The sequence below is a fragment of the Leptidea sinapis genome, chromosome 26 (assembly GCF_905404315.1).
Source record: "Leptidea sinapis chromosome 26, ilLepSina1.1, whole genome shotgun sequence".
Lineage (NCBI taxonomy): Eukaryota > Metazoa > Arthropoda > Insecta > Lepidoptera > Pieridae > Leptidea > Leptidea sinapis.
Genome location: NC_066290.1, coordinates 6,005,526 through 6,021,835, shown reverse-complemented (window position 1 = coordinate 6,021,835; position 16,310 = coordinate 6,005,526). Strand labels below are relative to the sequence as shown.

At 38.7% G+C, this 16,310-nt stretch overlaps 1 protein-coding gene across 1 annotated transcript in view; it reads right to left on the bottom strand.

Annotated features, from left to right (window-relative positions):
- LOC126972531 (cell adhesion molecule Dscam2-like) overlaps positions 1-16,310 on the bottom strand; it is a 157,434-nt gene that overhangs the window by 112,687 nt on the left and 28,437 nt on the right. Inside the window, exon 3 of the mRNA XM_050819358.1 lies at positions 11,864-11,945. Within this exon, the coding sequence (XP_050675315.1) occupies positions 11,864-11,945 (82 nt within the window). The remainder of the gene's footprint in view (positions 1-11,863; positions 11,946-16,310) is intronic.

The following is a 16,310-nucleotide window of genomic DNA, read 5'->3' as shown; positions in this document are numbered from 1 at the left end:
CTAAAATAGCCAATTATGGGCCTACTGACATAAATGAACAAGTTATTTTACTTCGGCTTTAGTTCATTATTCAGACATCTTGATTTTCTAACGGGACTGCGTATCGCACGTTCACTAGATTTGAATAAACACTTGAATACTTCCGATCAAATCAAATCAAAATTGCTTCAATTATTTTGGTGAAAAGTAAAACATTTTACTTTAGTGAGATTAGGGGTGTAGATTATAGACTAACCCCCTTATTCATAATAGTCTGCTAGCTTAAAGCATTGCTAATTTTCACTCGAATGAGAAAAAATTTTCCTAAGCGGCTGTTTAAAGTTAGCAGAATAAGTTATGAATAAGGGGTAACAATTTACTAGCGTAAACGTATACGCGAGAGGGATGAAAAATTTCTAACCGAAATACAGCAAGATAGAAAAGAAAAGTGAATCTAACCGATTTTAATTGACAAGTCGTAAACACTAAGCCACGATTGGAATTAGCAGCTAAGTATTTTATATATAAGACCACTAGCTAATGCACACATTGACAGATCAAAATTGGTCACACACACTGACCTATACTATATACCACTGAACTGCTTTTGTATCTGTTTGATATTCGCCATTTTGGCGCTGTTGGCCATGTAGCGGGAGTCTGCGGAACTAAAACTAGTGATGGCAACCTCAGCAAACATTGATAGATGGTGGGAAACTATTTTCGAAAAAAAATGTCTCTGGACGCTCGCGAGTGGCGCTTCATATAGGCACAAAAAATTTGCTGTCAAACATATGGAACAACCTGTCCGGTGGTATTTATACAGGTCACGCATTATAGGGCTGTCAGGTTGTCTATACGCCAATATATTCTAAGCCTGCGGTACTGTAATGAAATTAGTAGAGGAGTTGAATGCGTCAGAAGAATTTATCAATAAATTAATGCTTGCATAAATTGCATATTATTCGTAGGCATGCGGACGGTAGTGGTGATTTTACGATATAAAATATGCTGAGTGACAAAAGGAATTCGACCTCGAGAAACACATTGAAATACTCCTAGACATTTTTTTCTTATTGTCCTAAATTAATAAAGAGATTTTGATTTAAATAGACATATTGAAGCAGACCCAGGAAGCGATTAAAAAATATAGTAGGAAGGAGACTAGAAGAGGTTTCGAAAGAAGACATCTAGCAGCAGAAAGAGTGGCAGAACGATATGAAAAGGATGAATGAATAGGCCAAAGGGTTGAAGTTTCAAAGTAAGTAATTCGTTACGACAATGTAAACGGAAGTACACAGCGTTACGAGGTAAGCTCGTAAACAAAACTTCGCAGTGGAAGTTAATTTATAAAATATTGAAATGGCTCAGATGGCTACGGAGACACTTTATCATAATGTATAGCAAATGTACGAAGTCGGCAATTATGTCATTGTTTTAAAGTTATACTATGCTGGACTTTTTACGCCAGCCATTAAACAGAACTGCAATGGATTATGGGATGCTAAGCATATAAATATTGTTAAAATAACGGCCGCCTTAACAAAATAAAGCATATTTAATAGTATTTTAAAATTCATTGATATATTATTATAAACTCTGGTTTCTTATTTCATAAAGTGTAACTTTTATTACATCGACTCAAAACTTTATCGTCTGTGTGTTACATGTCGCGTGACGGTCGGGCGGCGCCTATAGTTCGCAGCAGCTGACCGTGTAGTGTATAGACTATTTACTCATTTGTGCCAGTTCTCCACGCTATTTTGTTTGTTTTTGTTAGTGTTTAATGTAAATGTTGTTATTTATTAAAGTGAAACTTTTATTTGCTTTTGGGGCTAAGAATAGTGTTTAATTAGTTAGTTTCACTTTTACTGTGGTTTCATAAAACCACACAATCCTTTTTTTTATTAAAAAATATCCACTAACAAGGTTTTCTCACTAATAAAAATGTAGGATAATACAACAACAATAATATTGATATTGAAAGTGATGCCTCAGTGAAAGACGAAAATGACATACTAAATTAAACCAAAAAATTAACTTAATATTAATTAATACAAAAATACACTCTAGAAAGAACCATTTTTATATTTTTTTTAATTGTGATCAAATCCATCAACTTCATCGTGATGTCTGTTATATTCACTGGTAATAACGAGAGACTCATGAAAAGAATGGGATTCGTTACTTTTAACATTCCAGGATTAATTAAACCAGGTGTTTGAATGAGACCTGGTTGCTTCAAGTGTGAAACCAGATGCAGGTGAGACCAGGAGTTATGCTATACAGCGCAAAAAAAAATGCTGGGAGAGTTTCTTGCGCCGCTTCTTCTTTCTCAGAGCGCCATTTGTTTCCAAAGCGCCAGTAGTGTCTAGTATATTAGAAGTTACATCAAAAAGAATTCTAGAGGAATCAATTTTGATAAAATAAATGCTTTTATGCCAGTTATGACAAAGGCGTGCTGTTTGATAAATTACTAAAAGTCTTTATCGGAAAAGCAGCTTAATCGTCTGGAAAATTATACATGAAATTGAATCTCACTGGCGTAAATAAATACATAATAATGGCGTAATACATAGTATTTCATTGAATTCATCATGTTAAAATTAATAAATAAAGTGGCGAACCTTGGAGTTAATGTTTGCGTATTCAGTTCTTATTATAAGATAGGTATGCTTTAAAGTTAGATAAATATTGTCAGTCTTAGTTCAATTTCATTAATTATTAACATTAAATAAAATTACATAGCAGACGGTAATCACTGGTTGGCTCTGCACAGGGTTTCCTAGTGAGCCATCCAGAGGAATTTAATTTAAAGGTGTATCTTTGTTTCTGTTTTTGAGACAGAGACTGTAAATTTATATTAGGCATGAAGAACAATGTATTTAATTATAATTAATAATAAATAATAAAAAAAAATTGGCTTCGTGGAAGTCTGATATGTCGGCTCCAGATTCGCGAACTGTGAGTATGAACGGCTTCACACCCTCACGTTCCAGCATCGTGTTGTCACAGTACAGTAATACAACACTACTTTAACTTCATATTAGAGCAACCGAATCGACGCACGCACACACACATTCACACATACGATTTACACAGCCGCTAAACAATGTTTAAACGAGGCAGTAACATTTAATTTAAGCAATTGAAATGTATTTTTTTTGTAACACAATTTTGTTAATTTAAAGGGGCACTTACCTGAAAAACGTCACTCTATCTTTTTATATTTATATATGCCTGGGGCTAGATAATGATTTTTTGATAGCAATAGCAATGACAGTACAATATTGTATATTTTATTTAAAAAAGAGCGCAAAATAAGAATGCTAAGAGAGTTTCTTGCGCCGCTTTTACTCTCTCATTGCGCCATTTGTTCTTCAAGTTCCCCAAGAATTCTAAAGGAATCAATTTTGAGAAAATAAATGCCTTTTATGTTGTTATTTGAAAAGTTTTTCACTGAACACTTTGTCATTGCATAGCGTTGTATTCAAAGCGCGGCCGAAACACAACTGAACGAAAATTTTGCCTCATAGTCGAGTAGGCAGAGTTACGCTTCAGACAATTTTTGTGCGTGTTTTTTATTTTACGTCAATGCACCCACTACATAAATTCTTAATCCTTAATCCCAGTAATCGATGTTACAGTAAAATATTGATATTTTAATAATGTAATGGAAGTGCTCATCAATTGATAACAGATATAAAAATGCCAATAATTATAGACGAACTACATAAACAATACTTCTTCCCATCCTTTGTTGCGCAGCAAATGTGATATATCATCTGCGTCAGTGCATCCCATTAATCTTTCAAAAGGCTGACTCAATTCATTCCGTATATAGGACGCGGATATCACGCTAACTGCCTCCATGCAAATCTCACCCTTATTGCATGATAACAGAAACATCGCTGTGATTAACCGCTTGTCAAGTATTAAGTAAATCTATATACCATATAGACACAACTGGTACCGAAACATAATTGTAATCATTCTCAGAGCGGTTTTTAAGAAACTTTCTTCGATATGAAATGAATTCCATTGGTATTGCATAACCTTTTGGGCGTCGATGACGTCTTACCATTTAGGTAACTAGTATATTCTTTTACCCTTCTTGTTATTCCATAAATAGTACATCACTGTAGTGGCCAGCAGAAAGGTCGTGGAATGGGATAAATTGAACCTGATCCGATTTAGCCCCCAGAAGACTCAAGTTTGCGCGTTTACCACAAAAAAAAACCCTATTTGTCGTATCAACGCTCATCGACAACACGTCCCTTAAAGCCTCGCCTAGTATCGGAATACTGAATAAAATCAAATCATCAGGGCAAAGCCAAATTGGCTTCGAAGAAACTGCAGGGCATTCATTAATAGAGCACGGCAACATTTCAAGCCGACCTACATTCTAGCGCTCTACAAAGCGCAGGTCCGACCACACATGGAGTATTGCTGTAATCTCTCTGGGCTGGTGCACCGCAGTATCAGCTCGATCCATTTGACTGCGTGCAATGCAGAGCAACTCGAAATCTATTACTCCGAAACATGGCAACTAAGGCGGTAGCTTATCAAAGGTTTACGCGGGATAAATTATTTTTCAAGTTCAAATGATGACAATAAGTATGATGATCTATCTTACTTTAACGCCGCCTGAAATTCGAGAGGCTACCACAGCCGTTTAGTTTTAATTTCCGCGTATTATTTGACTAAAGTACCATATAGGCCTTGACCACAACTAGGCTGCTGTATTTACATGATCGTCCATCAATTCTTCCTTTTTTTTTATGGAAAAGGAGGATAAACGAGCATACGGGTCACCTGTTGTTAAGTGATCACCGCCGCCCATACTCTCTTGCAACACCAAAGGAATCACAGGAGCGTTGCCGGCCTTTAAGGAAGGTGTACGCGCTTTTTTTGAAGGTACCCATGTCGTATCGTCCCGGAAACACCGCACTAGGAAACTCAATCCACAGCTTTGTAGTACGTGGAAGAAAGCTCCTTGAAAACCGCACTGTGGAGGACCGCATCCAGATGATGGGGATGATATCCTAACTTGAGGCATGTTGTGCAAAGGTGGAATTCAGCGGCAGGAATCAGGTTAAACAGCTCTTCGGATAAATGCGGTAGAAGACACACAATGAATCGTTGTCTCTATGCAACGCCAAGTAATCCAGCCGTTCACAGAGCACTGGGTCCGCGACAATTCGAGCTGCTCTTCGTTGCACGCGGTCAAATGGATCGAGCTGATACTGGGGTGCGCCAGACCAGAGATGACAGCAATACTCCATGTGTGGCCGGACCTGCGCTTTGTACAGCGCTAGAATGTGGGCCGGCTTGAAGTATTGCCGTGCTCTATTAATGACGTCCAGCTTCTTCATTATGATTGCTTTATTGTGATTGCTTGTCATTCATTCAGAACTGTTTTTTAAACGTACGTGTGTGGGTATAGATAACAATATAGTCCGAGTGAAATAAAATGCGAAGTGACGCCATTTAAAATTATTCCTTAGATAATTTATACGTGTAGATAGACTGTGAAGTAGAAAAATTTTCACTGAACCTGATTATCCACAATTTTCAGCAATGCACAAACCTCGAAAGTTTCTGAGGTATCGGGAGAGTAAGGCGTAGCTGTTATGCACACTAAAGTAATAAACCTGGCCTGTGTTATGCGTTGCCTAACAACAAGAAGCTCTATCTAGACGCATAAATTACATCTAAGTTTCTCTAATACACAAGCTAGGTGTTCTGTCGGTACTCTTGGATGTTCTTGGTTATTTTCAAGTACATCCGAGATCTGGACGCTGAAGTAACTACCAGAGTTACAGTCGTGTATTAATAAAGAAGACAGAAAGAGGCTCCTTTGCACAGAATGTCGGCTAGTTTACGGGTACCACAACGGCGCCTATTTCTACCGTGAAGCAGTAATCTGTAAACATTATTGTGTTTCGTTCTGAACTTTTGTCTTAACGTAACTTCTTATGTCTCAAGGTGACGAGCGCAATTGTAGTGCCTCTCACAATTTTCAGAGGTTTTCGAGCATCCTGAGCGGTACTGCATTGTAATGGGCAGGGCGTATCAATTACCTTCAGCTGAACGTCGTGCTCGTCTCGTCCCTAATATAACAAAAAAGAACATGTTTCTCAACATTAATTTACTAATACAAAATATTATGAGGATTTTTATGGCATATTGTTTATATTTTAATCGTATGTATGAATTATTGTGTTAATGGGCATTCAAGAAAACTCTATTAGCTATTTACGTCTCATTTTATTACGTCATAATAGCGGTGATTATGGGAATGATGATAGTATAAAAAATTCAAATAATAATGTAATAATATTCTTAACAATAATATATGAAGAAGTAAAAAAATTTTCAGTCTATAAAACAGTGATATAAACAATTTGTTATGTTTTTAAAGTGATAACCCTCACTTCTAAGATTAATACACAAATAAAATTTGAAAAACTACAAAATTTTATAACGATGCGGGACTCGAACCCTCGACCTCGCCGGTGCTCTAACCTACTGAGCTAACCGTTCGAGTGTCGCAACGTTATAAAATCTTGTATGCTTTGTTCAACTCTCAGGTTGTGGCTTCATCTACAGGATCTACTTTACAGTTGATAACCTACTCAACCCCAATATTTGCATATTAGGAAATTTACTTGAGATGTCGCTCTTGTAAATCTAAAGAATTTGTTATGTTTTTAAAGTGATAGCCCTCACTTCTAGGATTAATACACAAATTAAATTTGAAAAACAACAAAATTTTAAGAACGATGCGGGACTCGAACCCACGACCTCCGGCGTTCCGTGCCAAAGAATGACGTGATGAAACCACAACCTGAGAGTTGAACAAAGAATACAAGATTTTATAACGTTGCGACACTCGAACGGTTAGCTCAGTTGGTTAGAGCACCGGAACGGAACGCCGGAGGTCGTGGGTTCGAGTCCCGCATCGTTCATAAAATTTTGTTGTTTTTCAAATTTTATTTGAGTTTTGATATAAGTATTGAGTATAAAAAGATATTCAGTATAATTATTAATGCAGCAATAGAATACAGCAATTGACCATGATAACTGAAAGATAAATGACGTCATGGCTCAATAATCATAACCACGCTTGAAGTTTGGTTGTTATATTACGTGTTAACATTGATTTCGGTGGCGTGACGTCATTATCGACCACCATGACACTTACGGACGTTTTGCGCTTCATTAAATGTAGATTAAATAGAAAAAAAATATGTTGCAGGCTATTTTACTACAGGAATTAAATTGTTTTTGAAAATAGTAGACATGTACCGACGTTATAGAAGAGGAATCCATAATCTGTCTTCTTGCGAATGCGATGGACGATCGAACATTCTAGACTTATGTGTTAAAATAGAACAGTGACTAGGCATGATCATATAGTTCTCGAATGTTGTTCTCAGGTTGGCATATATAAGCAGTTCAGTTTTGAATGCGATACTAAGCGAACAATTTTGAAAAAATAAAAGTCAAAATATTGATACCAGTGATTAATTATTGAGTGAGTACAAATAGGTATGCGTAAATTAGTGTCAGTGTTTTGTGTGTGCCTTATAAAGCTATTCTCTTTAGTGTGTTTTTAATCCCTCATATATTTTTTTAATAATAAAGAATTAAATGACTTTTCTATTTTAGCAGCGGGAGGCTCCATTGCACAGGATGCCGGCTAGATTATGAGTGTAACGGCGCCTATTTCTGCCATTCAGCAGTAATGTGTGAACATTACTGTGTTCCGTTTCGGTGCCATAGCTAGTGAAATTACTGGGCAAATGAGACATAACATCGTATGTCTCAAAGTGACGAGTGGAATTATAATGCCGCTCAGAATTTTTGGGTTTTTCAAGAATATTGGCACTGCATTGGCAGGGCGTATCAATTACCATCAGCTTTCATCATCAGTCCTTCTCATCTGTCCAAATTTTCATAAAAAAAAGTCCACGAAACCCTAGGTCTTCACAACACTATCAAATTCGGGATTTGTGAAGTGGGCCGAGTGACTAGATGAAGATAAACCATAACCATCGCAAAAGGAATGGTATCTCAAGCTATATTTTTTTGGGAAAATGCGTATACTTGGAAATATGTGTATCCGTGTAAACGTGTAAATACATTGAGTATATCAAACAATGATAATCCAAACCGAGAAACCTTTCTCGTTTGTAATGAAACTAAGTTAACAATGTTTGTTTAACCCCTTCCGGGCTGTAATGCACTCACTATGGGCTCTTCGCAACCCATAAACTTAAATTGAAATGGCCTCTGAATTGAGCATTGCATTCCAAAAGCGGAATTTTCATTTAAAACGTACACGAATTTTAAAATACTATTGGGAATTTTCAGCGTGTGAAATTGTTTCCGTGCGTGCTGCATTTTATATACTTTGAATATCAACCATGTGAATGAATACTGTATTTGTGATAACGTGGAGAGTTTAAATTTTCATCTATCTCTGTATATTTTTTATATAAATTTATTTATCAATGCTATTTTATGTGTTTATGAAATAGATTTTATAATTTTATAATATATATTAAAAGACTCAAATACATATTCAAAAAATTTATGAATCAATAGGGCAATCTGTTAGCATTATGCAGTTGTATTATTAATTGAGGATTACAGGCATTAACAGCTTAAAGATCCACCACTTAAAATATACTAGCGTATAGAGGTCCTGGCAGCCCGATAATGTGTGATGTTGAATAATTAATGATTTTTATTAATTTTGTCAATTGAAATGTTACAATTTTTTATCTGACTGTATCTCCGTTAGAGATGTTGTTCTCTCTCGCACGCTTTGTTTGTCTATACGCTAGTATATTGTAAGTCTATGGAATGTACGATGCATTACCGTGACCGTTTTTACGTGCTAAGTATTCGTACGGATCATACTATAGCAGGATTTTTACTGCAAACATTTGTATTTACACTATTATTTACAACGGGAATAAAGATTGATCGTGGAGTGTGGCTAGTAAAGAGATATCATCTACCAGCGACCTTCTTCTCCTTCGTAACACTCTTGGCAGAGCGGTTGTGGTCATCACGAAGTGACATCTTTTTGGCCAGATGTGATTCGACCTACGGGCATTCGCCACTTTTCCCTGCTGGCCGTCAGCCTGGTACACTCGTTCAATAGCCCACCCACAGCAGACTAACTTTGGTCGGACTATCGCGTGGGTGACCTTCCTCGCCCTCTGGTGCCCTTCACTTTTCCCGATAAGGTGCTCAATGGTCTCATTCTCACGCCGGGAGACGTGAGACTTAAGAATGGGACTCTGTTCTAACACCGAAAGGCGCTGTCTTATGCCTGTTCTTGGAGAGTGGAAAAGTTAGTGGTGGCAAGCGACCTAATAAAGGGTTAATGTTTTCAGATACCACATTAAGAACACAGATTATATATAAATCGACAGTAGCCATTAGCGATTATTTGCGATATGCTGTGTTTATAACCTGACCAATGAGCAATCAGTATCTCCCGCCTACTTACTTCAGTTGGTTGAATGAATTGTTTGCATTGCGAATAAGTTAGATTGAACTTAAATGCCCATAAAAGGAATTTAATTTCTGAAAATTGATTCCTTTTGAATACTTTTTGATGTCAGTCCAAACAGCGCTATGGAAACAAATGGCGCTCTGAGAGAAGAATCGGCGCAAGAAACTCTCCCAACTTCCCCTTCTTTTTTGCGCTATTTTTATTAAAATATACAATATTGCACTGTCAGCGTTATTGCTATAGAATAATCAAAATCTAATCCCAGGCTGTCCGATCGCTTAGATATTCAGCTGTGGAGTAGTAGGATTTACGACGGAGGCATTTTTATAAAACAAAACATTGACAAATTGAGAATGTGTTATTCTTAAATTTAAAGCCGGAATGTCTTATGTGTATGTGTATGTCTTATGTCAGTATCTACCTACATCCTCCAAACTGGAATATAAGAGTAAACGCATCACCCATGCGCGACAGATATAGGTGTCGTAGCAGAACTAAGACGGACGAACATATACACAGCTTGTAGAAGTAATGTTATCCCGACTAATATTATAAATATGAGTGTAAGTTTGTTTGTTATGCTTTCACGCTTAAACCACTGATCCGATGTTGATGAAGTTTTATACAGAGATAGACCAGAGCTTGGAAAAGAACATAGGTTAACTATTTGATTGAGAAAGAAAAAATTGAGGTGTTGAAATAGGGGATGGAAGTTTGTATGGGAATTTGTCATTTTCGGGAATAAAAGTATAAACTTTGTATTTAGGCACTTAACAAGTAATTTATAAATATTTGTTCAAGCATTTTTGGAACTTTGATTAAAACATCCTGCATGGGGATGAAATAGGGTATTAAGGTTCGTAGGGAAATACTATTAAAGAAACTTTCTACAATGACTAGGGATATCCGCTGTACCATAGAAGAGCGCCAGCAGCAGCGGAATGAGCACTTTGTATGTTTTCTTTTAGGTAAATAAGGGACGAGACGAGCAGGACGATCAGCTGATGGTTATTGTTACGCCCTGCCCATTACAATGCAGTGCCACTCAGGATTCTAGAAACCCCCAAAAATTCTGAGCGGCACTACAACTCTGCTCGTCACTTTGAGACAAGATGTTAAGTCTCATTTGCCCAGTAATTACACTAGCTACGGCGCCCTTCTGACCGAAACACAGAAATGCTTATACATTGCTGCTTCATGGCAGAAATAGGCGCCGTATATAGTATGTATGTATTATTTGTAAAGTATCCCAAAAAATTAAAACGCTGCACAAAATAACTAAACCACGCGCACGAAGGCGTAAAAGCTAGTTTATTATAAACTAGCTGACCCGGCAAACGTTGTTTTGCCATTTAAATTATTTTTAGATTTACACCGTTTCTTGGACATTGCTTTATTTTTCTAAAATAAACGTAGCCTAAGTTACTCCTTATTACTTCAGCTACCTGCCAATAAAAGTCGCCGGATTAGACGGAACAAACAGACAGACAGACAGAAAAAAATTGTAAAAAATGTTATTTTGGTGTATGTATATGTATTCATAATATACATTTAGTAAAAAACGGTTATTTCAATATTTAAACAGACACTCCAATTTTATTTCAATGTATAGATAATTCACACAATATTTTTATAAATTATAGCCTATATGTTTTTCTGGTGTGTAAGCTATATTATTGCAAAGTTTCATCAAAATCCATTCAGTAGTATTTGCATTAAAGAAGTTCAAACAAACATCCAGACATACAAACTTTCACATTTATAATATTATGTAATAGGATGAATAAATAATAATATATAATAATGGAGTAATAATAATTTATACGAGCACACTTGTATAAAGTCTTATGCTAACAATTTATGTTAATTATCTTAATATTAATTCTGACGTTCAGTAAAAGTGCGAATTTAATTATAGTTTACTAACACCAGATGGCGTGTCACCGTAAAACTACTAAACCAAATAACATAGATAATTTATACGTCTAGATAGAGCCTCTTGCTGCTAGACAACCGATGAAAACAGGCCAGGTTTATGAGTTTAGTGTGGGTGACAAGCAACGTCTTACACTCGCGATTTGTATGTCACTTTTTGTTAGTGTGCGAGCATTGCTCAAAGTAGAGGTTAGCTGTCAACGTCAATATTTTTTGACGTTTTCACAACTGCCACAGTCTATATAGACATATAAATGATCTAAGCCAAAAAAATTTAAAACAAAATCCTTCTAATATTAACCAATAACACGCCAAACAAAATAAAAAACAACAAGCAAGAATTTATCTTCCACATACATAGCAAAATAAAACAAAACCTATAAGGCTTTAAAAGAAACAATGAAAAATACGAACCGTTTTACGTAGCTCGATGGGGAGACTTGAGGGGGGTGTGAGGCTTCCGCACAGGAACAAAGCCTCCCAGACGCGAACACTACTGGAAAACAAAAAATACATGAACCATCGTTCCAATTAGTGACGTGGACTCTGGCTACGATGAAATCCTCAAACTCTTTCATGTGTTTCCCACAAATAGTACGCAGCTGTGTTTAATATGTACGTTGGTTGCATTAATATTCTCTTATTAGCAACGACAATATCACAATTGTGTGTACAAAAGATGCTCTAATATTGAGTTAGTTAAATTGTTAAATAACGAGATTCTCGATTGATGTAAATGAAACCTTAAAAAAATATTTTACAACTGTTATGAGTTTGAAAACTTATCATAATATTATGTTTACTATATAAAAACATTGTTTTTTTTTATGGAATAGGAGGACAAACGAGCGTACGGGTCACCTGGTGTTAAGTGATCACCGCCGCCCACATTCACTTGCAACACCAGACGAATCACAAGAGCGTTGCCGGCCATTGCACATATTTAATTTTGTAAATAATTTAGTTTTGTATTTCTCTCTTCTTATTGTGTATATATTATTTTAATTATTGTTAAGTCTTTTCATTCATTATGTATTAGATACTAGTAAAACTATAAATTGTACCTGTGGATAACGGTGTGGGTTCCCACTAGAAATTAATTTAATACTGTACTTTGAAATTGTAAAATGTATTGCGTGAACTATATGTTATCCCAAAGAAATAACATATAAGATAAAAATACTATGTTTTTAGGATTTTTGAGTTTAATTTATAACTTTAAATATAACTTGACTATCACGAGTTTGATAACTTTTCATAATGTGATGATTACTAATTAATGAGGATTTTTGAGTTTATTTCTAAACCGAATTATCTATCGAGAACCAATATTGATGTGAATGACACTTAAAATAAAACTTTTACAAATATCATGAATTTGAAAACATTGAATTGGGGATTTTTGAGTTTAGTTAAATTATTAAATAACGAGATTGAAGAATGATTTAAATGACATTTTAAATAAAACTTTTAACACTATCATGAGTTTGCAAACTTTTCATACTGTTATGTGTATTTTGAATTGAGAATTTTTGTGTTTCCGAATACTTAGATGCTTTTTCATAATTTGATTAATTCATTATTAACCGACTTCAAAAAAGGAGGAGGTTCTTAATTCGTCGGTAAATTCCAATCGATTCCAAAAATAACAATAATCGTAACTAGAATTAGATTGTACAAAAATACGCAATTATTTTTATACTTTTTAGTGCACATTATATCTATTGTTTTGGAATAGTGTTTTTGAAGTCGGTTGTTTTTTAGTTAAAAATTTTTTGAATGTTTCAAATTAGTGTCACATAGAGACTATGTTATGCTAAAGGGCATACTATAGAGCTTACCCCGCGCCCGCTCTGTGTATGAATTGGTTTATGTAAGGAAATGTCGTTGAATAAATTATTTCTATTACGAATATTAGTATTTCTAAGTCAAAAAGTTGTTACACACAATAGATACAAAAAGATGTCGCTTGTTTCGGAGATACCGAGAGACGCCCTGTGCTGCCTCGGGGCGTAAAAAGAATAGGGTAGTCCCAGGTCCAAGGGTGTCGTAAGAGGCGACTACGGGCTTTTTGAAAGTGGGAGAGTCACGCTGCTGTCTTATGACGTCAGCACAATCGGGCCAGACTCGTCCGGGTTACTTACCACACTCGCACAGAATACCGGCGTGAAGTAGCGGCCTAGTGCCGCTATGTTTCGCATAGGTTAGTGTCGAGGACCGGAGGCCATTCCCCCCCGTCCTCCCCCCCCCCCAACAAAATATGAGAGCGGTCCTAAAAATAAATTACCCCAGGAGGGTACCGGCTCTTGTAGAGCCGGAGAATCCCTCCCCGAGCATTCGCGCTCGGGCTGCCCCTCGTATTCTGGGGAGGGCACAGTACCGCGTATGTCACAGGACAAACAGGGCAGCAACACCACGGCACCCCGCTCCACGCTTAATGTGGACTTTTGTAACATCCGGGGAATTCACTCCAACTTAAACGCCGTCCACCACCACCTTGAGACGGCGCAGCCGGCCTTGTGTTTCCTTACGGAGACGCAGATATCTCGACCTAGCGATACGTCATATTTAACGTACCCCGGGTACAAAATTGAGCATAATTTCATGCCTCATGCCGGGGTATGTGTGTACGTTAGGGAGGATATCTGCTGTCGCCGTCTCGGCAATTTTGAGGGTAGGGGCCTGTCTACTATCTGGCTCCGCGTAGATTTAGAGGACCGCGTCCGCATCTATGCGTGTGTCTACAGGTCCCATAGTGGTAACGCAGAAACGGATCACCTCATGGGCTGCGTTCAAGCGGCATTTGATGACGTGCTTGCTCAGATCCCCTCCGCTGAAATCGTAGTCTTGGGTGATTTCAACGGGCACCGATTCAGGGATGCCGAATGGCTTGGATCACGTACCACAGACTACGCAGGGCGATCTGTGCATAATTTTGCATTGGCGTATGGTCTGTCCCAATTGGTTGAGTCGCCGACGCGGCTCCCGGATGTGGATAGCCACATGCCGTCCTTATTAGATCTTCTGCTGACTACACATCCCGATGGTTACCAGGTCTCTGTCGACGCCCCTCTCGGAACGTCCGACCATTGCCTGGTCAGGAGTGTAGTGCCTATCCGACGCCAACGTCGCAGACCACCAGCGACCCGCCGCGTTTGGCACTACAAGTCAGCAGATTGGGATAGGATGCGTTCCTTTTTTGCATCCTACCCTTGGGGCAGGGTTTGTTTCCTTTCAGATGATCCTAGTGCCTGCGCCGTTTCAGTAGCCGATGTGATACTGCAGGGCATGGATATTTTTATACCAAGCTCTGTAGTACCGATCGGTGGCAGATCACAGCCCTGGTTCGATGCGTCAGTTAAAGCAGCATCTGACTGCAAAAAACAGGCGTATCGAACTTGGGTTGCGGCGCTGGGCTCAAAGGATCCGAACTGCAAAGTTCTGAAGAGGAAATATAACCGTGCCTCCAGATTTTTTAAGCGGCAAATCGCCCGTGCGAAATCGAAGCACGTCGTCAAAATTGGCGAGCAGCTTTCCAGTTACCCGACCGGAACACGCAAGTTCTGGTCGTTGACGAAAGCTGCTCTTGGTAACTTCAACCAGCCGTCCATGCCGCCATTGCACATGAGGAATGACACCCTGGCCCATACGGCAAAAGAGAAAGCCGATCTCCTGTGCACTCTTTTTTCCTCCAACTCGACTCTTGACGACAACGGAAAAACACCGCCGACCATCCCGCGGTGTCAGAGCTCCATGCCTGAAGTACAGTTCCAACAGAAAACTGTTAGGCGAGCTCTGTTTTCGTTGGACGTCAGGAAGTCGAGCGGGCCGGATGGCATTTCTCCAATCGTGCTTAGAACGTGTGCCCCTGAGTTGACGCCGGTGCTAACGCGTTTATTCCGGCACTCTTATTCAAAAGGCGTAGTCCCTGATTCATGGAAGTCAGCCCTTGTCCATCCGATCCCAAAAAAAGGAGACAGTTCGGATCCGGCAAACTACAGGCCTATTGCTATTACCTCCCTACTCTCCAAAATTATGGAGAGCATAATTAACCGCCAGCTCTTGGTATACCTTGAGGGTCACCAGTTGATCAACGACCAGCAGTACGGCTTTCGCCATGGTCGGTCGACTGGCGATCTTCTGGTATACCTAACACACAGATGGGCGGCGGCTATTGAAAGCAAGGGGGAAGGCCTGGCAGTTGGTCTGGATATAGCGAAGGCCTTTGATCGTGTATGGCACAAGGCGCTCCTCGCAAAACTTCCATCATTTGGGCTTTTGGGGTTATTGCTCGAATCCCAAGCCCGTGAACGCTGGAGTGCCCCAAGGCTGTGCTATCTCCCACGCTGTTTCTTCTGCATATCAATGATATGTTGGACACCGCCAACATGCATTGCTATGCAGACGACAGCACTGGTGATGCCGTATACACGGGCCATGCAGGTCTCTCTCGGGAAAACGTCGACCAGTGCCGGGTGAAACTTGTGTCTTCTATCGAATCCTCTCTCGAGAAGGTCGCGGAATGGGGTAAGTTGAACCTTGTCCAATTTAACCCCCAGAAGACTCAAGTTTGCGCGTTTACCACTAAAAAAACCCCATTTGCCGTATCACCGCTCTTCGAGAACACTTCCCTTAAAGCCTCGCCTAGTATCGGAATACTGGGTCTCGAAATCTCGAGCAATTGCCAATTCCGTGGCCATCTGGAGGGCAAAGCCAAACTGGCTTCAAAGAAACTGGGCGTCATAAATAGAGCACGGCAATACTTCAAGCCGGCCCACATTCTAGCGCTCTACAAAGCGCAGGTCCGGCCTCACATGGAGTATTGCTGTCATCTCTGGTCTGGCGCACCCCAGTATCAGCT